Genomic DNA, 24,462 nt, shown 5'->3' with positions numbered 1-24,462 from the left:
ATTTGATTGGATGTTTAATTCCTGGTCTAGAGGTCTGTCCAGCGTCTACCCAGCCTAATGTCAGCTATCACAGATCAGGGCCTGCTGATGGTTTTGCCTTAACAAGCAATTGTTACGCTGGGTTACCAACAGGAAGTATGCAGGCTCAGACGTGCAGACCTGTCTTATTAAAATAATGAATGCCACTCCGCTCATTGGGTTTTATTGAAATGTTTATAACAGTTCCTCCATTAGCCACATGCTCTGCATTCTTCACTAAAGGTGGCACAGATGGTTTTTAAATCAAACCCCACAAAAGCTATTAGTTTGATCTCTAAAGGCATTTGTTTGTTACATGCAATCAAACATATAAATCAAGCTGCCAAACAGAAGCTCAGGTCGAACTTTAGCATCTCCTGCTTTTCAATCAATCAATCAAAGCTTTATTTATAAAGCGCCTTCCGCAACCCTGTCAGGAAGCCCAAAGCGCTGAACATGGTTCAGTTGAAGGTAAATATATTGAATAAATCAAAATAAAAGCAATTCAAATTACAAAATACAAATTACAAAATAGGTGAAATATTCTGGTACAGGACAAATGTGTAAAACAATGGATTTAGTGAACCAATGAAAACTGTGAAATAAATTCAACATAAAAGAGGGACAAAATCAAACTTTTACAGCCACCAAATAAGATGAATGAACTCTGCTCTTCTCCTTGCAGGGTTTTTCCTTGTGCATCAAAGCTGGGATTCACAGTGTGATGTCATCAAGAAGAGGTGGAGATTTTGACATTCGAGCAGCTACAGTTCAACCCCTTCAGGAAGGAGCTGAAAACCACACTCCTTACCGCGCACACACAAAAGCGCTAAAATGCAAGTTATGTTTAAATGTTCCTGCTCAGAAACACTTGATGATAACTGCTGAATTATCTCCTCAGCCTTCAATGGGTTCTGCAGAAGCTGCTAATCACTTGTTTTAATCAAATCAGCAGTTTTCAAGCAGGGAAACATCTAAAACCACCAGTGATTGAACGCTTGCAATGCTAGAACATCCATGCTAATGCTACAGCAAACTAAAGCAATTGTGCAATATAGCATAAAAGTGAGTGCTAGGCTAATCACTGAAGAAGAAGAAGAAGAAGAAGAAGAAGAAGAAGAAGAAGAAGAAGAAGAAGAAGAAGAAGAAGAAGAAGAAGAAGAAGAAGAAGAAGAAGAAGAAGAAGAAGAAGAAGAAGAAGAAGAAGAAGAAGAAGAAGAAGAAGAAGAAGAAGAAGAAGAAGAAGAAGAAGAAGAAGAAGAAGAAGAAGAAGAAGAAGAAGAAGAAGAAGAAGTCACACTTATTTAGCGCATTTTAGGACACTTAAAGACGCTTTCACACACTCTCACATTCACACAATGCTAGTGATGGTAAGCTACTTTGTAGCCACAGCCGCCCTGGGACGGTCTGACAGAGGCGAGGCTGCCATCTGGTGCCGTTGGCCCCTCTGACCACCACCAACACACTTAGCTCCAATCATAGGCAAATTTAGTCCCAGCTTCCCTAAAATTTGAGAATTTAAAACCTTTTTAGGATTTCTCTTGTTTTAAACACATTAGTAAAATATAAACACCATACAATGCATGGCTGAAACATTATCTTTTAACGACAAAGCAAACCGCCCAGACTCAAAAACAGTTTGATGCTTCCCTTTCCCAGACTGTAGCAGGTCAGCCACTCTGGACGGCAGCGGCGCTCTGTGCACATCTGGTCTCCTATTGTCCAGGAGACCAGATGTCCCACTAACTGAGAAACTGTCCTGCAATTTTGACAGTCTTCTGTCTCGTGATTAAATCTTGCATAAAATAATTGTGTGGTGAAAGCAGTGGCCGTCAATCAAACTAGGAGGCACGGTTCTAGTACGGGTCCAGAGTGCACGCAGCGCACTAACCACAGAGTCAATAGGAAACGAGTGTGAGGACAGAAAGATGAGTTACTTTTTTGTTGACTGGTTTTGCTGTAGAGGCTAGGGGAGGGACTTCAGGGAAATATAAATGATGAAAGTCCTAGATCATAGAACAGGGTTAGATACTCACATTTAAGCATTTTTGAGGTTACTTTAACTACGTGCCCTATAGCTTTAACTGCTGTGCCGTTTGACCAAAAACATGTGTTTCTACTACCGGTCTGTGCGTCAACAACATCTTCCTTTCCAGAAATTTATTTCAGATTTTCAGAAAAAGAAAAAGCCGGTTGAGAAAACTAACTGCTTGTTAATTTTCCCTGCAGCACAACAGGCCCCAGCTTGTGCAAATGTTAGGACATGAGTCAGAGAACCAAAGAAAGAAAAGAATGAGTTTGAACTTCTGTAAGAAAATTTCCAAGATAAACAGAACTATTTGTGAAGCATGTGTGATGCAATCTCTGCATGAAATAGAAGACAATATCAAAGTGCAACAAAGCAAATAACAGGAAGTCCTTTAATAATAAGAAAGAAAAAATCACACAGAGTATTATGTTTGGTTGTTGACTCATGGTGATCAGTTCGTTAAGCAGAACCCTAAAATCCAGATTGTGAAACATGCTTATCTGAACAGAGCCCAGTAACATTTGTCTAATCACACATAAAAGTTTACGTTCGCTATGAGAATATAAAATGATATAGTGATCAGCTTTTAGGCTTTTGGAAATATTAACCAGTTAAATAAATGATCTGTTGTGATGAATAAATCTTCGCATCCAGCTAAAGAATCAGCAAGAGTACTAAACCAGGTTTTGATTAATGGCGGACTTTAATTTAATGTAGAATATAAAATTTGTTCTACATGCTTAATCACAGTGTTTACTTCAGAAAATTCATTTAAAATCTGAAATCTAGACACCGCTGATTCCTTCTTAAAAAGCACCTCACAGAAACATTCTTCTGTCTGATGGAAATTGGTTTGGATCAGCTCAAACGCGTGAGATGACAAACATATTTCTATCTTGATGCTTTGAGATTTTATTCTCACAAATTGTAAATACCTGACTCACTGCTAGGGTCGGTCTGCTTACGCGGACTCTGCGTGGGCTTTAGTCACTGATGTGTGTTTATTTATGAAAGGCCACTTTGGGACGGCTTCCTTCCTATTTTTGCATCTAAATGAATCAGAAGTGTGCAGTCCCACAATTCATTGCTGCGAACGGTCTTTAAAGCTTAAACACCAAGGAAAATAAATAATTTCCCTCAACTATAGAAATGGTCTGACTGACTCATCCAACACAGAGCTCATTGTTGTTATCCAAGCCCACCTATATAACATTAGCTCTGTATGCCCAGTCCCTTCTGCTGTGCTCAGTTACTAACCATGAACATTTGTATTTACAGCCTGCTCTGGCTTTCAGTGTCATTTGCTGTCATGGTGCCAAAATGTTCAGAAAAAAAAAATGTGTTCCTAAAACTTCCTTACAATGTGACCTCAACTTCAACTCAGCAGCTTCTTTGAGAAAAGTGGATCTTGATTTAACGGTAGATCTAAGTTCTAACCCTCATCTATGGTCACGGGCTTTAGTGACCAAATGATCGAGATCACAGATACAAGTTTTTAAGATAGTTATCTCTGCAGGGTTTCTGAGCTCTTCCTTAGAGATAGGGTGAGAAGCTCGATCATCCGGGAGGGGCTCGGAGTAGACTTGCTGCTACTCCAAATCGAGAGGTGCCAGTTGAGGTGGCTCGGGCATCTGATTAGGATGCCTCCCTGCTAAGGTTTTCCAGGCACATCCAGAAGACCTAAAGGAAGACCCAAGACACCAGAGGGACTAGGTTTCTCATCTGGCCAGGGAACGCCTTGGGATTCCCCCGGATGAGCTGGCCCAAGTGGTTGGGGAGAGGGAAGTCTGGGCCTCTCTGTTTAGGATGCTGCCCCAGCAATGCATGGATGGATGGAAATAATTTACAGTTTAACTCTATTTTTTTTCAGCTATTTGAAATGATTCAAAAAAAGGTGGGAAAAATTCCTTTTTATCTCTGTATGATGCAAATACTCAAGCTGCTTCAGGAGAGATCCAGCTGTGACCCCAGAACAAAACAACAACAATTAGGGAACAAATGTGCCTTAAGCCATTTCACAGCTTCAGTCTCAATCACACAAACTGGAAGCATCATGACGCACATGTTGAAAAACAACGTAGGCTGTTTGAAGATGGCCACCTTCAGAACGAGATGAGCAGACAACCTCAATGTTAGCTTTGTGAAGATTTGCAAGAGTGCAACTAATGTGTTATTGTTAGCAGGATGGAAGTGAGTGGAGACATCAGCTGATGTTATTTTTATTAATAGGAGCAGCATATGTTTTTAAATCGGATTTGAAGTGGCGCAGTCGCTCCCTGCAGCTCCTCTCCTACGGAAATAAAGTCGTAAAGAAGTTATTGATCCGAGCTGCCAACAGCTTGACAGGAGGCTTCTGCCACTAAGAGACAAGTTTGAGGCCCAAACTCATCGTGATCATATGGTTTGCAGACAATAAGGCCGCTTCTAAAATGTAGCATAAGATCATCAGTAGCACTTAAAGCTGCAGCATTGCACAAATGAGCAGTGGAGCTAAAAAGGTTCCTCCTTTTATGGTGACAGCCTTATTGTAGGTTTGCTTTACATTTATGACTAAAATTTAATGTGAAGCTTCTCACATAAAGCATTTTATTAAATCTGCTGCCATGAAAATGTGACAGGGTTCTTCCAGCAGCTGCTGCCACCGCTCATCTCCGCTCTCTTCGGAGGTGCCATGAAGCTGCGGTTCTGACAGGAGGTAGCTGAAGATGCAGAGGAACCACATGGAGCTGCAAACCAATCCCAGTCTGAGCCTTAAACACATTTAGTTATTCTGCAACAGCACAAATTGTTTTAAGTCAAAAAGCTTGACAGGGTAGACGGATATGTTACAAGACAGAGTATAAAATATTCCCTTAGGAGTTTGAAGAATGATTCTCAGCATGAGAGTTAGGGTGTGTCTGGGGGGTTCAAAAGGCTGGTGTCACCTTAAATAAAAGCCAGACAGAGTTGAACAGAATGAGTGTAAAGCGTGACACCATAATGGTCAGGTGAGGATGTATCATTCCAGTTTGGTGCAGTTGGAGGCCATCCACTTACACAACAGAAGCACAGCTGCTAACAGCCAAGGCTCGTCCATCTGTCCCTTCCCTGGCGCCTGCCCTTCATCATTCAGGATGACTGCATGAAGCTGTTTGTAATCAGATTAGGAAAGCAACTGGGTAACCGGGCTTTCTGCATCCTACCATCACCCCATCCCACTGTTAACATCTGCATCATGTGGAGGCCCACGTGCGTGCTGCGAAGGAGGAAGATTAATGTGTGTTTGTGTGTGTGTGTGTGCGTGCGTGCGTGCGTGCGTTGACGTACAAGAAATCCAGAGAATTACAGCTATCCGTCTGGAGTGCATTAAATGGTCCTGTGTTGACAGGCAGGCTTTGTTGTGTCTGTCGAAGAAATAAAATCACACCCACATCCGTCAGCGTTTCAGACACTTCAGACGCCTCTCGCCCTCACGCATCTGAACGAGGTTGCTGGCTGGTCATCATTCTACTCTGATTTGGAAAAAGGTTCAATCTGAACAAAAATCTGTATGAATTTGCCGAACAATATGTAGAGGTGACGGTCAGCCAATGGCCGACATGTATTACTGAGCTTTATGACCAATATTTAGACATTGCAGCCTAGAATCTACGACGTCAGTTGCCAAAGTAAAATTATTTTGCTCTGCATGTCGGTCTAGCCACGCTCCATTGGAACCTCCGCAGCCCCGGACAGTCTAGCGTCAGTCAATCAAAGTGCTCTGTTTGGTGAGACTAACCAAAACTAAGACAGCAGCGGCTTGTGTGAAGCGGCTTTGGCATCACCTTTGGACTGGTGAGACTTGGGCTTTTCTTTGAGTCAGATAGAGGTACTTAAGTCCTTTATTTAGAAAAGGGATGCATTTACGTCTTCTTCAGCAGTGTATGGCGGACTGCCCCGTTGACTGACACCTGTAGTGATGATGTCATGTTGTTTGTTATCCATTAGCATGTGGAGACAGTTTGAAAGACAACTGCCCCTCAACTGAACTTTGCCCATAGGTCATGTCCATCCTTTATATCCGAGGATGGCTTGTCAGGTTTTAGACATTCTACACTTTGCTTGATTCCTAAAATATCAATAATAACAGTTCATCCACATTACTGAACCTGAATAAGAATTTAACTCTTTATTCTTATTTCTGAGCACCGCTTTGTTAGTCTGGCCACGCTCAATTGACGGCTCTCGGTTGTGGGGCGGGTTCTACCGTTGTCTTTCAAATGATCTCCGCATTCCACTGGACAATGAATGTGACATACTCTTGTTTCACTCTGTTGCATCATCCCACCCACCAGGCATTGAGAGGGCCCTGATTGGCCCACAAAGCGAATAAAGCTCTGTGATTTGTTCACTAAGCAGATAGAGCACTATGATTGGCCCACCATTATGGACCAGTCACAGCTCTTTGTGTTTGAAACCCCTCTAGAGAGTTGTGATTGGCTAGCCAGAGTCCTGGTAGGAGCTGTGGAGGTTCCAATGGAGCGTGCCTAGACCAAACTTTGCAAAGCAAGAATTTGGTCTAGTTCACTAGGCTACTGCTTTGTAATAAAATCAAACATTTCACTCAAGTTATTCAAACAGATGAAAGTATTAAATATAAAAACAGTTAAACATGAGTCTACCATGCTGCAGTGAAATCCTAGGAGGAAGTACGGAGCAATACGATCTGAAAATAAAAAATACAACTATTCTACGGCTCCAACAACTCTTCATACAGAAGCTGTAATAAATACACTGATGTGGGGTTATTGTGCATGAAATGAGGCTGTGGCGTAAATCAAGTCACAAAAACAAGACGAGTGTTAAATGTTTTTGAATAAAGTGTTGTCTTCCTATTTATTCATCCAAGCAAAACCAAAAAACCGTTCCTTTTCTGTGCCCGTCTCCAAGTTTAGGTCCTCCACCACCTCCCTTACTCATGGTGTCCCACAAGGGTCTGTGCTGGGGCCTCTGCTATTCCTCCTCTATTTGCTCCCTCTTCAGCACATCCTGAGCTCCTTCAAAGGAATTTCCTACCATATTTATGCAGATGACATCCAACTGTACATCTCCTTTAAGCCCCATGAGATGTCTAATGGGCCATTCCCATCCGTGCCGGGTCGGCCCGGGCCGGGTAGCCCCAGTTGGCCCCAGCCTGGCCCGGTTGATTCCACACAACCTTGTCTTAAGCCCATGTGGGCTGATTATCAGAGGCTTGCTCTAATGGAAGGTGTGAATTTGCTGTCAGCAGTGGGTGTGTTGGCCCTGGTTGGCCTGAAGCAGACCCCCTCGAGAAGAGGGCTGAGAATGAGCCTTGGTTGGCCCAGAAAAATACCAGGCCACCCAGATATGTAAACAACCTACGCTACCCGGCCCGGGCCGACCCGGTACAGATGGGAATGGCCCATAAGCTGCAGCTGTTACACACCTGCTTAGACTCTATCAAAACATGGATGGCTGGGAGCTTTCTACAGCTGAATGAAGATAAGACTGAGATCCTCATCAGTGCCCCAGACAAGCTGGTTCCCAAAGTCAGAGACTCCCTTGGTCAGCTTGCTTCTCACACCAAACCTTCCGTCAGGAATCTTGGCGTGACCTTTGACCCAGCTCTCACCCTGGATTCTCATGTCAGTTCTCTTGTTCGCTCTTCCTTCTTCTATCTCAGGAACATTGCTAAGCTGAGTCCCATTCTGTCCCGCTCTGAACTTGAGACAGTTATCCACACCTTCATCTCCTCACGCTTAGACTACTGTAACTCTCTTTTCACGTGTCTGAGCAGAACCTCCCTGAACCGTCTACAGGTTGTTCAGAATGCCTGTGCTCGGCTTCTGACCAAGTCCTCCAAACACACCCACATCACCCCGCTTCTCCTCCAGCTTCACTGGCTGCCAGTTAACTGTAGGGTTCTTTTCAAGATCCTGGTTCTGGTCTATAGGGCCTTACATGGACAAGCACCATCTTACATTGGTGATCTTCTTAGTCCCTACACCCCCAGCAGGTCCCTGAGGTCCAGTGACCAAAGCCTACTGGTTGTGCAGCACCAGGCTAAAGACCAAAGGTGACAGATCATCTGCTGCTGTGGCCCCCAGACTCAGGAACTCTCTCCCCCTGAGCCTGAGATCAGTGGACTCAGTGGACTCCTTTAAAAAGCAGCTGAAGACTCACTTGTTCAAGCTGGCTTTTGTATGACCTTCTTCACCCCTCTCTTTATTCTGCTCTCCCCACCTATTCCACCTTCCTCAGGATCCACGGATTTCCCTCTTTCCTATTCACTCTCTCTCTTTCTTAACATTTTTTAATCACAATTGTCTATTTTGTTGCTCATTTTAAATATATTTTTAACCATTTTCTAAATTCTTTTTTATATTTTTACAGTTTTTGTTTTTGTGAAGCGCCTCGTGAGTTTTATCTTGAGAGGCACTATAGAAATGATATTTTCTTCTTCTTCTAAAAGAGAAGAAGCCAAGCTTTGATGTCATTCACCTCTGCATCTTTACTTAATCATAATTTATCAGGTTTAATCTCACATCCAAACTTTCTGGGTCAGTGTGTTACAGGAAAAAATAACAACGCAGAGTCAAAGCAGAGCAGAATGCACTCATATTATCTCCTCTCTGCAGAGAAGCATGAGAGAGGCCACGCTCCGACAACGAGGTGCGCTGAGATAACCCTGAGACACTGAAAGCCTCACGCTGTGGCGCCTCTGGGAGCTGACACGCACACTCCTCGCTTGGTAAAAGGGCTCTGCAGCCACTCATATCCCGTCCGCCGCGGCCTGATCTGATCCTTCTCGTTTCAACCCTAATGTCTCATTGGCATTCAGTTGCACGTCTGAAGCAAGCGGCGAATAGAAAGCTTGGCATCAGCTCACCGTTATTAAGATTCCACAAAGCCAGCCGCTCCCCTGCCACCACAAGCACATGGCGAATCACACAGCTAAGGAATAATAAAGAAGCTGGAGTGGGGATGAGCCTAACAGCTGGGCAAACCAGCCGCACGGCTAAGACAGGGGAGAGGAAGAGGAATATTGTTTGGAGGCTGAGCTAATCTCAAAGTTTATGAAGGTGGTGGTTTACTGCTCAACTGTGGAATCAAAGTTTAAATACATAATTGCACTGACTCGGTGCAATCACCTCCCCCAGCCCGCTCTGTCAACTGTAAATTTATACCGTGACAACTTCATGATCAGCCATATTTCTGGGAAGCCTCCCGTCACAGCCTTAAAAATATCACCCCGTGGACTCGTCTCTGTCTCTTTATGTCTGCCTGTGAGCATCTCACCCCCCCAGCGCTCAAAGCTCCCATTAAATACCCCACACAAGGGCAGACTAATTCAGATGTCAAGGCCCATTACCTGCAAGCTAGCTAGAGGTGACCTGAGCCCATTTCTTGCTATGATAAACACCAGTCTGAGGATAATGCACATCTGGATAATAGGAAGGTGGAAAGTGACAAGTGTACAATCACCTAAAGGAGTCGAGTCAGGGTGCAGGGATTTTTGTACGATGCAGTCAGTGATGAATAAAAACAACGTCATTCACGCGCCGGTTCAGGCAGCCGCCGTATGGCTGCTGCGCCTCCGGTAAAATCAACAAGACCAAGGAGTGATGGCTCGCCAGCCGTCCCCTCCAATCTGCCCCCAGACACTGACGGAGACGACGCTCATCGAAAAGACAGCCCGGGACGCACTCCCGTCCAGCTCTTTGTCATTTCAGTTTCACATTTGCAGAAAATGAATGATGCACTCAGAGAAAGGAGGCAGAAGAGAAGCAACAAATGGAACAGAAAAGGTCAAATGTTTAGCTTTCTGGGATTTTGATTTCCGCTCTTCCGCTCCTGGTTTAATCCCGTTTAGTCAATTTAGAAGAATTTGTGTGCCAGGAAGTAAAATGATACTTTTATGTATGTAGAATGCAGGCATTCGCTAAACAGATGGGTAGCATCAGCAAAAATACATTTAGAGCAACGAAAGGATGGATCCTTGGAAATTAAGCCGTGGAGCCAAACACAGAGGCGAGCAAAGAGGATGCTTCTCTTCCGGACAGAAATAACAGGAAGTAATGAGGGTCCATATAATGCAGGTCAAAGCAAAACATAGCAGTATCATCCGCTCCGTCAGCACCCAAACCCACCTACAACTTCACGTGTGTCACTTTTACATAGCAAATGGTTTTATTCCCATCTAATAAATACAAATCTAGGAGGGCTGTATTAGAATTCCTCGTTTTATTATCGTTTTGCACACTGACACACATTTAAGATCACAACGGTCTTTAATTGGAGCAGGAAATATAGGGAGCAGGGAGCAGAATCCCCACTGATAAAGAGAAATACGTCTCAAAGGAAACTACACAGTGTAAACACCAAAATGGTATTTGTATGCTTTATGGTTTTATGACCACTGCCGTTATAAGCTTCTGCAGACAGCACAATTAAGGAGACAAAGTTGCAACTTTCCCTTAATGGCTTTTTGCCATGATATGAGTTGGTAAGATGATGTTGCTCCCTTTCTTCATTTACGCGCACACACACACACACGTATTTGTTCATTAAGCTCTGGCAATATAACCAGAGTCCACTATATTTTGCTCCTGTGGGATTTTGAAACACCAACAGCAAATGAAATATTTATGCAACCAAGCCAGAGAAATGTTTACAAAGCTATTCTTTCTACATATTGTGGCACATTTTTCAGTATTTTTAATCAAAATCATCAATCTATATATGAGAATTTAAATGCCATGACAGATTCTGGTGATTTTTCTGGAGCTTTAACAGAGTTAGAGAGAAAAGGGGGATACTGTAGGCAGAATGCAGGAGCCTTGCTAGTCCCTGACCTTTCTTAACTCATTCACTGCCATTGACAACTAAAGTCGTCATTTTAAATCCAACTGTTCAATGCCAATGACGACTAAAATTGTCATTTGCATTTTTTTACAGTGTGGGCATCGGAACGAGCCCCCGCACCGTGAAAACAAATATCTCAGCTCTAAAGCCGATCTTCATCCGTATACGTCACACGTCACGTGATCAGGAAGCAGAACATCCATGTGTTAGGAGATCGTTTTGGGCTGCTGCTGTAAAAAAAAGTGAGGCGCGAACCAGAAAAGCTTCTGCCGATCACAATTCAACAACGAATAATGAAAGAACGGATAACGCTGGAAACTCGCAGATTCTTCCTGATGTAAGAGGCGAGTCTCCTCTTTGTTTTGGTTGTCGACATCATCCTAGGCACAACGTTCTGTGACTCTTAAAAAAACAGTAAAAACTGTGAGAAAAGCTGGCAGCAAAGGGCTTTACCGATCAGGAAACAGCTGGCAGCGAATGAGTTAATGTAACACAGAGCAGTTTCCTGCTCCTCCGCCCTACTGGTTCAAAGTGGAATTACAACTGTCGTAAACTAAATCTGCAGCAACCGCTAACAACAAGCTAACACTAACATGAGCCAAGTAATGCTAAAAAAACACAAAAAGATCCACACACTGTTGGGCAAAATTATTATTACTTACAAGTCTAGTAGCAACAAAGCCAGGTCCCCGTCAGTTTGATTTTGCCGCCTCCTTTAGCTCCATCAAAATAGCATAGGCTACGCCGTTGTTCACTCCAGTTTTAGCTCTTTGCTTTTCCTCTAAAGACATTACTCTCTTACTTTTACTTCCGGGCTCCGTCACGAAGCCAACAGAAAACAAACGTCTTTTGCTTCTTCTTGTGCTTTTTATTGACGATCAGAAGACTAAAAAACTAGCGACTACTTAAAGTGACTTACAATTTATAACCTATAGGGCATGTTGTGATTGTGGGGTAAACCGGAGTACCCGGAGGAAACCCACAAATGAATGTGGAGAACACGCAACTCCATGCAGAAAGGCCGCAGCCGAGATTTGAACCTGCAACCTTCGTGCTGTGAGGCAACAGTGCTAACAACTGCGCCACCATGCACCACCATTCACAGATAGACAGATTTCCTACGCATACCTTTCACTTTCACATCCACAAGGCAATCACCATGAAAAGCTCTTCATCATCGATCTCTCAGCGCACAGCTCCAACTCTAAGCCATCTCATCAAGCATGCTGTTTACGTTGAGATTGTTGCAGGTGCTGCTGAAGTGTGTGACAAGAGCAGCCCCAATTTGATTAAAGTGGGAATAATGAAAGAAGGCTGGAAACTGGGAGTCGTGCTGTGCTTTTTCACGCTAGCCCACTGCTTTACTCTAGTTCCACCAGTTATCACTCACATCCACACGCACATCAATGAAGTTTCCCACTCGGGAGGGAAAAAATGAATTATTGAGGACTTGGAGTAGGGATGGGAGCACCTTTATGCTGGTTTGTTTTGCATTTATGTTACGAATCCTTCTACCCCTTCCACGTCCACCTCTCCATCACACCGACCACCTCGGTAAACACAAGAGCAGACGCTCAAGTGGGCCGCTATGGGTTTTGAAGTAAAAATGATGCAACACTCTTCCAATAGAGTCTTCTTTAAACAAAGGCATTATTAAACTAGAGAAAAATACTGAAAACATCACTGTGCTATATGGATTGAGTTGGACCTTCTCAGTGGCTTAGTGGTAGAGTGTTCGTTCCGGTATTGGGAGATTGAGGTTCAAATCCCGGTCAGGTCATACCAAAGACTTTACAAACGAGACCCAACACCTCATTGCTTGACACTCAGCTTTAAGGGGTTGGATTGGGGGTTAAACCACCAAAAAGTTCACGATTGCAGCCACTGCTGCGCATCTCACCAGTGTGTGAATTTAACAAAAATTTAATAAATCTGGGATTTTTTTCAAGTAAGTTTTTATCAAAAAAATAAAATGTGAACTAATATGAGACAGATTCATTACACGCAAAACCAGATATTAACAAGCCTTTGTTTGTTGTAATTGTGATGATTATGGCTTACAGCTGATTAAAACTCCACATTCAAAATCTCTGACAATTAGAATATTGTGAAAAATTCAATATTCTAGGCAAAGTGTCACACTCTAATCAGCTACACCTGCAGAGGGTTCCTGAGCCTTTAGATCAGGGGTGTCAAACTCAAACTCACAAGGGGCCGAAATAAAAATCTGGGACGAAGTCGCGGGCCGAACTTAATATTTTTTGAAAAAGTGACGGCAAATTTGCTTTTTTCTTTATCAACATATATGCAATTTAGAACCTTTTAATTTGGAAACAAACTTATTTTTGCATTAACTCTGAATGTGGAATAATCAAATTATACACGAGCAAGTCAATTTTAAATAATACACATCAGTGGTATTCATTACTTGTGGTATATTCAGCATTTTTAAAATCTATTCAGGATTTATGTTTTCTTGTTTTTTGTTCATTTTTCTTATTTTTAATTCTCCTTTTTTTCCTCCTGTAATAAGTGTCATCACTGCTGTGACATCTAGCTTTCCCCACTGAGGAACAATAAAGGGATTTTCTATTCTATTCATCTATCTGCAGCCAGAAAAAGAGCAAAAACCAAAATATTTAAAGCTCAGTTTGCTCCACTGGTTTACTGTGATGCTCACCTGTTCCAGCCAGATACCTGCATCATGGGGTTGATGAGCTGAGGAGGAGACTCCTGTTGTTTTGTTCATCTTCAACATAATAATGACAACATTAGATGACAACAGGTGCTCACACAGGTTTGTGCTGCTGAACATGGAGAGCGTCTGAACAGCTTGACCACGTTGTTGTGTGTCGGGGAAGAAAAATAAAAACGACAGCAGCCACAGAGTCATGCTGATTTGAGCGTGTCGCTGCTCGCTGGAGTTATATCAGCTCTGTCTGGAAGTTGGTTGGAAAACTTTCTCTTTCAGTGAAGAACACATTACTGAGCAGTTGAAATCTCCGTTTCTGGGCTTCAACGTCGGCAAATAGCTGAGTAAACTCTGCGCTGAGTGAGAGGAGTGTTTAGTTTGTCCGAGACATCGGAGCTGCAGACACCGGCAGCAGACGCTGGAAAAAACACAAAGGAGGGGGCGCAACGGGTCCGCGCTAACGCCGCCAAGCATCATGGGAGTTGTAGTCTTTGCTGTAAAATGGCCAGTGGGTCAGTTTTAATATATTTTTGATATTTATCTCGCGGGCCACATAAAAATGCTCCGCGGGCCTCATTTGGCCTGCGGGCCTTGTGTCTGCTTTAGATGGTCTCTCAGTCTAAGATGGATTATTGACATAAATTAACTTTTGCAGCATATTCCAGTTATTCAAGCTTCACCTGTTTTTATTATCTATTTCAATAAAAATTGCATTATTATGAAAATATGTAAGGCAGCTCAATTGCGGCAAAACTGTATAGATATTTATTTTGGTTCATACTAAAATCAGTTATTTGAGCTCATCAAACAAATTTTAGGCACTGTTTCAAGGCAGCAGACCTGAGAGTTGAGCCATTTAGTGGTGAAAGAAACAGCAAGTACAGATAATGAAATAAAATGTACTTTTATCATGCAAGAATTGTATGGGAAAATACTGCTAAACAAAGTCAAATAACAAAATCATTTAGCTGTTTTTTGCTAGCGTCTGTACTTGCACTAACAGTCTATAACACAAGAAGATGCATGAGTTCTGCAGAAAATGGCGTATATTCATTTTCATAATCATTTTTGGGCAATTACATAGATTTTTTTTTGTTGCTTACAGCTGAAATCTATACTGTTATTTTTTTTTTTTTTTTTTTTTACTGCAGTCTCTCAAATTTACAATGCAAAGCGTGCAATGGTTAATAAAAGTTTAGGACTATTTTAGAGACAACCATACGCACAGAAGTTTTTATTTCTGTCTTTAATAACTTCATTTGTTTATTTCTACTTAATAAGTCATCCTGATTTGAATTGTATTAACACTGCTTTTGAAAGTAACATTAGAGAATATCTTTTGTATTTTCTGTTTGGTAGCCTTTGGCCGAGTGTTACCAGCTGTGTGATGAGTTTAAGAACAAGCCAGCAAGCCAGTAGAATAACAAAATGTCTTGTGACCGTGTCTACTGCCATGATTCTCGTCATAAATACCAGCAGGGGTGAAATATTACCACTGTCACATTATCAGAACCAGCCTTCACAACCTTTATTTATTTATTTTTTTTTGTGTTCTACGAACAAGAAAGTTGCTGGTTCAAAACCCAGCTGTGGTCTTTCTGCATAGAGTTTCTGTGTTCTCCCCATGCATGAGTAGGTTTCCTCCCACAGACCAAACACACAGTATGGCTAAATCCACGATTTGGATAAAATCTCCAAATTAAAATAATTCAACCCAAGTACTTCTTCCATTAAAGCACCTGTTGAGTTCAAAATCTGTTTAACTCCTTAGATATTTTAAACTTCAATGTCGTTTGAAAGTTGGTATATGTGAAATTTTTGCAATCTGTGGTGTCTAGAAACTTCAGCTCAAAAACTAATCCCAGTATTATAAATTAGTATCTACATCCGCAGGACACAACCCCATATTGTAAAAGTACACAGACCCATATTGTAAAAGTACACAACCCCATATTGTAAAAGTACACAGACCCATATTGTAAAAGGTTGATAAACGGAGTAGGAAGTGACGCCACCATCAGCTTCAGCTCTGAAGATGTTTGCAGCCGCAAACGAAACTGTCAGCAAGGTAAAGAAAACCCTTATCTGTGTTTAAAAAAGAACCAAAAATGGAATTAGAAGACAAACACAGCAAGAACGTACAAAAGATGTTTAAGGACACAAACTCATTAGTAAAGTACACTAACCCATATTGTAAAAGTGCCCCAACCCATGTTGTAAAGTACACCGACCCTTACTGTAAAGCACACAGACCCATATTGTAAAAGTACACAGACCCACATTGTAAAGTACACAGACCCATATTGTAAAGTACACAAACCCATGTTGTAAAAGTGAACAATCCCATATTGTAAAGCACACAGACCCATATCGTAAAAGTACACAGACCCATATTGTAAAGTACACAAACCCATATTGTAAAAGTGAACAATCCCATATTGTAAAGAATACAAACCCATATTGTAAAAGTGAACAATCCCATATTGTAAAGAATACAAACCCATATTGTAAAAGTACACAAACCCATATTGTAAAGCTGATTTTTTATTCATAATCCAAAACAATAATTGATTTTTTTGCACATGAGTGTTGCTCATTTGCATATTCATTTTCTTCCTGCAAAGTGGTCTTTTTCCTACATGCCATGTAATCACATTAACGCTTCCTCTCAGAGGCATATTTTCTGTTTTCTTTCTAATTTAATCCACTTTGGGCACAAGTGCTTTAACATTATTACCAATAAACACTGCTCCATGGCAGCTGAGCAACTGGGACCTGTAATGAAAATGTTAAGACAAAGATGAGGGATTCTGAAAACCGGTGAACCGGGCTACTTTTTACAGCTTGTGTTCTCAGCTAATCAAGAAACAATGATTCCAGGTAGTTAAAGCATTTAAAGTGGAACTCAAATAGTCTACTTGAACTCTGACATATTAGCTCATTTTTATAACAGTTACTTGAATTGAAAACAAGAGGTGTGTTTCCATTGTCAGAACTTCTGGGTAAATTTTGAGAGGAGGCAGTTGACTGGGAGATACGATGGCCTGGGAATGCCGGAAGTTCTGGTAAAATTACCCTTAAGTTCCAAGAGTGGAAACATGCCTAAGGGCAACCTGGAAGGTGCATGATATCGTCAAGGAGAAGAGGACGAAATTCTGAAGTTTAAACAAATATAGCCCCTGCCTCGTCTCCCACTCCCCTTCTGGAAAGAACTAAATTCCAGAGCACAAACATAGCCTTGTAGCGCTGGACAAGTAATCTCCTCAACCTTCATTTGGATCTGCAAGTAAATGTTTAAAACTAGCAGAAATCAAGCACTCGCGATACTAGCATGCCCCTGCTAACGCTACAACAGGCTAAAACAACAGTCTGATGTAGCGTAAGGTTGAATGCTACGCTAATCACTTAGCTCCAATGCACAAAAGATGAATCCCCCCCCCCCACACACACACACACACACACACAAGTCTGTGGGAGGAAGCAGGAATACGACGAGAACATGCAAACTGCAGACAAAGGACACAACTTTCCTTCAACCAAGCAGTCCTGTAGTTAAACTGTTTCACAAACAGTGTTGTTGTTTATGTTGTTTATGTGCTTAGCCGACGCTTTTACCCAAAGCGACTTACAATTTTTTTTTTTTTTTTTTTTGTGTTTATGTCTGAGGACCGATGAGCTAATTGCTCATCCAAGGCTAGAATGTATTGCTGCGGTCTTAAATCAACTCCAAGCTTCCAAATTTCACAGCTGTTCCTGCTAACGTTATTTCCTAAATTTTTATATCTCTGTCTATTTTTCACTGCATGAATATTTCAGAAGGAATATTAAAAAGTCCCTGCCAGACTTGACCCCTCCCACAGTGCAAAGATCAATAAAGAAATGTTGCTTTGAAATTTTGACAATTAGCAGCTGTGAGCTCATTATTTGTGAAGGACATGGGCATTGTTCCTCCAAACACAAGATAGTACTACTCAACTATCCCCTCAGCTTAGCACATTCTCAGGTAGAACCTGAGTGGAAATCCCATTTGCAGGATGTCATCTAAATTTCATTTATTATCTTTCATCCGTCACACTTGAGATAAAAAGAAAAAAAAAACACTTCACTTTAACGGGAGCACAGTATCAAGTTTTTAAATTCTTACATGATGCAAGAACATTCAGAAGCAGAAACACGAGACCCAAACCTTCAAACATCAATTCAACCGAGCCATTTGGTGGCTCTCCATCAAAAATTTACTTAACCTGCTTTAAAATAAAACTCAATCATAAACTGCTAACTCAGCTTTAAATTGCCCTCTCATGAGCTCCATGTAACGGGTCTGAATAATTGTGCTGCTCTACTCAGCAGAAAACATGATTTCACTCATTTGACTGAAATATCTGGATATTTACTCTCAATCATCATCTTGTTTTTAACAACCGGCTCCAAATCTCTGTGCTGTGACAAAACGTCGCCTGTAAAAAGCATGATTCCATTGAGAGCCACTTTGTGTTACGAGCGGTGCATTAATGTGATTAACCCACACTCACTGTTGCCTTTTTGATGCATGGGGCTCATGTCACTCTGTTTTCTTCTTACCGGTACGATCAACAGGTAATGGAAAATAAGCTGCTGCTGTGCAGGCAGAGGCAGGTAAACCTGGTTGAGTCTTAGGAGCTATATCATCAGTAACAGATTCAGTTTAGACCTAATTAAGCTCAAATTCACAGTTTAAGAATAATTCATGTAAAAATCCACTGAAAACTTCACTTGATCATATTTTTTGCTTTAATAAAACATCAAAAATGTGTTGCTTTGTTAGATTTCATAACTCTACTCGTCAACAAAGACACACGGAAGATCAGAAAGCATCAATTTTAACAAGATTTCTTGCTTACATGTGTTCTTAAAGCTAATATTAGCCCGCTGAAAGACAAAAGAAGGCTTGTTGCACCAGCTCCACTGTGCACTGCGATGTGAAATTATTCATCCGCTGTCAGAGTCATTCTTTCAGTGGCACACAAATGGCTCCAGGTCATACGTGTGTTTTGACTGCGCAGTGATTGCAGCTGAAAACATGCATGGGGCATGGCAGAATCTAAATAAAGAGGCGGAAGCGGAATTTTTGGGGGTGCTATTCGTGACGGTTTTATCAGGCATCTTTTCCAACGCTTAGCGGGGGGTCCTGGCAGACACAGACGTCTGTGCAGTGCACAGAGCTTTTAATGGAGACAAAAATAACAAGAAAACAGGAACATAAATGGTTTGTGGACATGTTTATATATCCCAGCATGCATGAGAATTATTATTAGCCTGTACTTGTTGAAAAGCACTTCACGGTGCGTTTCTCACTCATTCGACTCCTTGTTTTTCTGCAACCATACACTAGTAGGCAAATCAGGGGGAAACGCAAAGGTCAGTGTATTGCACAAGGACACTTTTACAAGTGGAGGGATGGAATTTTTTTGGGAGGACAACCAGCCATAGCTGCTGAGCCACAGCTGCCCCACATGCATGCAGGAGAAGCCTGTTAGCAGCCCCTGGAGAATAAACGAAGCACAAACAGGAAGCTATGGAAAGACCTTGTGCAACTCTTTCAGCTCATACTCCTCTTGGATCACTAACTGAGGAAGACAGCAGCCCAAGTGGACGCTCACATCTTGCATCTCATCTCTTTATCCTTGCCCTAAATCGTCGTTTGCATCTTTGCACGCTCTCCATCATCCCTCCTCGCTCCGCCCCAGCTGTCAGCAGCGACAGCTGCAGCAGCACAGAGAGCCCACCACCTCCAGAGATGTTGGGAAGAGCACTGCATAACATCTGGTGGGCTAAGGGACTCTGTCCACTGCTGCCGGCGCCGCCACATAACAGTGACTCTCTGGGCTTCCTGGTAACAGCTAATCCTCTAAACCCCCAGCCCCCCCATGCCTCCGACAGAGTAGAGAAAATCCACTCACTAACTCAATTATGCAAGAGGTGTGAATTAAACATGACGCCACCACATAGAGATGTATACTCAATCATAATGCAGATGTGGCCGATTTATAATCAGAGCTTGTGACGACCACGTCTATAGGGTCTGAGAGGTGTTTGTGTGACAGAAAAGCATTAGTCTGGTGAGGATGAAGAACGATGTGATGAGTCGTTCTGCTTCCATCTTTTAGTTCTTTTTAAAACACAGAAAGGTTTTATTTACCGCAACATTTCGTTTGCGGCTGCAAACTTCCTCAGGCTGACGCTGATGGTGGCGTCACTTCCTTCTCCGTTTATCCGCGGGCAGCAGAGGACGTTGTCGCCCTCTGCTGCCCGCTCTCCCCTCTCCGTCGATGCAGTCCCATGCGCGGTCCAACGTGTAAACTCCATCGTCCCTGTTCATGATCCCACATCCACGTCTCCTTATCTCGATAGCTTCTTTTATCCATCTTTTGTATTTCTGTTGTTCGGTGTTTATGATCCTTGTGTTGTCCCGGTCCATTATATGGCTTTCTCTTGTGCAGTGATCTGTTACGGCTGACTTCTTTATTGTGCTTTCTGCTTCTTGTTTTGCTGCTCTTGTGTGATTTTGACTTGTTTCTCTCACACTCCTTTCTATGTTCTATTGTTCGTGTGTTGAGTTGGCGTCCGGTTTCTCCTATGAATGTTTTACTGCAGAGTTTGCATGGGATTTCGTAAATGACTCCGCATTTATATCCAGCTGGTATCTTGTGTTTTGGGTGTACTAGTCTGTTCCTAACTGTTGTGTATGGTTTTGTTGGTGTGTTTATGTTGTGTTTTTTCATTGTTGCTCTTACTTTTTCTGTTATGCCTTTGATGTATGGTAAGGTTATCACTGGTTTTTGTTCTTGTCTTTTTGGGTTGCTGGTTCTTTGCTTTGGTTGTTTTTTATTTCTGTTGTTGTTTGTTGTTTTCCTTTGTTGTTTTATTTGTCTGGGACAACACAAGGATCATAAACACCGAACAACAGAAATGCAAAAGATGGATAAAAGAAGCAATCGAGATAAGGAGATGTGGATGTGGGACCATGAACAGGGACGACGGAGTTTACACGTTGGATCGTGCATGGGACTGCATCGACGGAGAGGGGAGAGCGGGCAGTAGAGGGCGACAACGCCCTCTACTGCCCGCGGATAAACGGAGTAGGAAGTGACGCCACCATCAGTGTCAGCCTGACGAAGTGTGCAGCCGCAAACGAAACGTTGAAGGTAAATAAAACCTTTCTGTGTTTTAAAAAGAATTAAAAGATGGAATTAGAATTTCAACACAGCAAGAACACACCAAAGAGTCGTTCGGCTGTCTTTGTCCCCATTACTTTTTTTTGTGAACTTTAAAGAGGAAAAACAGACTTGTGTGGGAGTCCAACTTGGAGCTGAAAACAGGACAGAAATTACTCAAAGTCTGTTTCTTTGTGTACCCACTTTGCTCTCTCTCTCTTTCCTTGATGGCCTTTATTAATCATCCTTGGTTAGTCAGGCAGAGAGTATGGTGTTAGAAACCCTGAGGAGAGTAGAGCCAGCACACACACACACACACACACACACACACACACCAGCCCAAACAGACACACACATACACACACACCATTATATGGACTGCATTCATTCATCTAAGGAAATATTTCCTATTAGTATTTAAATATCTCATGTGCCTACAAACAGCCTAAAAAATATCAGTTGATTAATGAACAAGTGATGGAGGAGCCAAACACACTCACATGTTCACCCATGCAGCTGATAATCAGGGTTTCCACCCCGAGGTCAGCTGCTGCCGATGATGCAGATGTAACCTTTCGAATGACCTCAGTTGTTGTTGAGGCCTCCTGATTCCTGGCACCTCCTCAAACAGAAGTAAAAAAAAACATCACTGTCCCACCTGCAGATGAGCCCTTTGGTCAGGTACGGACCAGCTGACTGACACGTCATCATCCCCATGTTCAACCAGGTGTGGAGAATTACCCCCCCCCCCCCCACACACACACACACACACATCTGTATGCAGTGCGCAACAACCGCTTGAATAATAAGAGGGATGAAACTGAGCCTCATATTTATGCATGTAAGTGCACTTAGCCAAGATGGCTCCAACTGGGATACATGCCATTAAGACCATTATCACTCTTCGATCTTCCTGAGAAAGTGCTGAGAGAATAAGTCAATTTGAGTTTATGGGGGGTGTGTGTGTGTGTGTGTGTGTGTGTGTGTGTGTGTGTGTGTGTGTGTGTGTGTGTGTGTGTGTGTGTGTGTGTGTGTGTGTGTGTTACAGAGGAGCTCTGGGATTTCCTTTAGGGAATGTCATAAAGGGTGGTCCCACTGACTCTATTTGCTTTTGACTATTTATTTATTTTGCAAAGATGACCTCTTTGGGCATCAAATTAAACAATTTCCAGGAATAAAAGTAACTTATGGTGCTCCGGAAACTGAAAGTAACAGGTTTCACTGCCAAGTTTGGAGGATGCCATATTCATCACACCGCTGGTCTGACAACAGCAGAGCTCGGGTTAACAGCAGCAGCAGAGGAGAGGGGATCAGGGAGGAGCACGCACCTGGTTTGACGGTCTTCAGGCGGATCGGCTCTCTAAAGTGGCGAATGACGGCCAGGGTGTCGCGGTTAGTAAGTCCACTCACGGGCGTCCCGTTGACCTCCAGCAGGACGTCCCCGTAGTACGGCAGCTTCCCGATGTGACACACGAGCACGTCCAGCTTCATCTGGCCGATGTAGGGGAACTGTCCGAGCTCCGCTCCTCCCAGGATCTCCACCACGGAGCCGAAGTCTCCCAGGTTGCCCCAGGACACGGCGCACTCCACCACTTTATGGGACCAGTGCTTCTTCTTCTTCAGCGTTCTGGACATGATGACGCTCTCCTGCTCTCTATCTCTCTCGCTCTCTCTCGCTCTCTCTCTCTCTCTCTGTTCACACGATTCGGTCAACCTCAGTTTGTGGCTGTTAAATGAGGTGGCGCAGCCTGATGGAGCCCCAAGCGTTATCCTCTCGACCTGCTGGGGGTTGCATCCTCTTCACGTTCGCTGCTGCTTCTGGCGCGGGCAAGTAGGCTGCGATGATAAATCCGAGCGCGTTTTGCGCGTAAAGGAGCGGAGTTGACAGCGTCGAGGCGGCTCCAATAAATAAAATAAACAAACTGCAATCGAAGTCCTTCTGTTTGGATCCCCCTCTAACCGAATCCGCGCTTTGACTCCAATCAGGGTTCCAAGATCCAGACGGAAGATTTCAGCCGCTCGTCGGCGGATTGTGGCACGTCTGTCAGGTTGGGAGAATCCCTCATACCTGTGTGCAGGCTGAGAACCTGACGGGCGGTGCTGTTTACCGGCAGCCTGTTTACCGAGTTGCGATCCACCCCGTAGTGACTGAACGGAGAGGCATCTGCCAGCGTTGGTCTGCTACAGGTCTGAACAAACCTGGCACTGCCAGGAGAGAGATGTTGTCCTGCTCCGGAACGCCCCTTTTTACGCTCATCAGCGGCGGCTGCAAGAGACTTTTCCAGATTGTCATGCTGGCTCCATCCCACGGTGCGTTGCGGTATTAAAACGTGGATGCAAACATAAACAGTCCAGCACTGTTCGTTTACAAACCAACCACTATTTCTGATTTGATGCCACTTTAACGGATTTGTCTTGGATTTGTGCGTTAAATATAAATAATCTAAAAATACGCGCACCTGTAATCCTAATAATGGGCGTGCAAAATACGTCACGCCTAAATAAGACCCCACATTTGGAAAAGGGAGAAAAAATGGGTGTTTAGGGATAGGGATTATTACTGAGTGATTATAAGTGTTTACACAGCGCCACCTGCTGATTTTATCACAGAAATGTCCAAAAATTAAAGTCCAATCGTGGATCTGATGCACAATAAAATCCATTCATGCATACAATAAACCTTCATGTTTTCATTAATCAAGACTAGTTGGTGGATGTGGATGTGCCTGATCATAAATCTACTCTACTAAAGAGATACGAAAAATGCTGATGTATGAAAATGGCAAATATTGATGCCTATAGTGTGAATATCAGAGTGTATCTTTTTACAGTGCAGGGGCCTCATTTATCAAGCTTGCTTACGCACAAAACAGGATCGGAAAACTGTGTACGCAACTTTCCACACAAACTTTGAGATTTATGAAAGAAAACTTAGCGGAAAAATGTGCGCAACTTTAAGTTGACTAAGGACCTGGCTTACGCACATTTTGGACATGGAGGGCACCTGCAGTGCTGCTGCTGAGAAGGATAAAATTATGAAATCCTGCAGCATTATCACTTGTACTGCTTCGTTTACACACAGAACAAGACCCCCCACATGCACACACATGCGTGTGCACACACACACACAGCCTGAAGCGCAGAATAGGTACAGGGGGACAGATTGAGACAGAGTGTCATGCGTCTGTGACAGTGTGTCCTGTCACTGAGACTTGATTGATCATATGCACCCTGGCTATTTGTACAGGGAAGAGCTCTGTTTGGCTGACTGGTTAACGTGCATGACTTTCACCTGGGAGTCTGGAGATCAAATCCCGAGAGGACCATTTCGCCAGATCTCTCTGAAGAATTCCCAACATTGACGGCTTCAGCAGCGCTGTGCCACTCCGTGGATTTTCTCTTATTTGTTTTGCAAAAGTACTTCCTTTCATTTCTCCACCTCACCCACAGGTACCTCAATTATTTGACAAAATTTACATTCATTGCTCTCCATGTGAAATCTTTGTCTAAAACATTAAGAGCATCAATGAAACGTTTTTGCTCTGTTCAGCAGTGACATCAGCACTGAGTTCATCTAACAACACAGAGAAGGACTTTTCAACAATGTCATGATGGTTGTGGGTAAACGTGTTTGATCTTTGATCCCTGGATATTATGTTTGGGGTCATGGAAGGGTGTCCCTTTAT

At 42.9% G+C, this 24,462-nt stretch overlaps 1 protein-coding gene across 2 annotated transcripts in view; it reads right to left on the bottom strand.

The window, feature by feature from the left end:
• Nucleotides 1-22,581, bottom strand: part of LOC107385006 (membrane-associated guanylate kinase, WW and PDZ domain-containing protein 3) — a 242,866-nt gene extending 220,285 nt beyond the window's left edge. For both annotated transcript variants that reach the window (XM_054731807.2, XM_054731814.2), the window contains exon 1: nucleotides 22,105-22,581. In XM_054731807.2, the coding sequence (XP_054587782.2) occupies nucleotides 22,105-22,411 (307 nt within the window). In that variant the 5' untranslated portion in view covers nucleotides 22,412-22,581. The remainder of the gene's footprint in view (nucleotides 1-22,104) is intronic.
• Nucleotides 22,582-24,462: the final 1,881 nt, after the last annotated feature.

The sequence above is a fragment of the Nothobranchius furzeri genome, chromosome 3 (genome assembly GCF_043380555.1).
Source record: "Nothobranchius furzeri strain GRZ-AD chromosome 3, NfurGRZ-RIMD1, whole genome shotgun sequence".
Classification (NCBI taxonomy): domain Eukaryota; kingdom Metazoa; phylum Chordata; class Actinopteri; order Cyprinodontiformes; family Nothobranchiidae; genus Nothobranchius; species Nothobranchius furzeri.
This window is presented reverse-complemented; position numbering and strand designations above follow the sequence as displayed.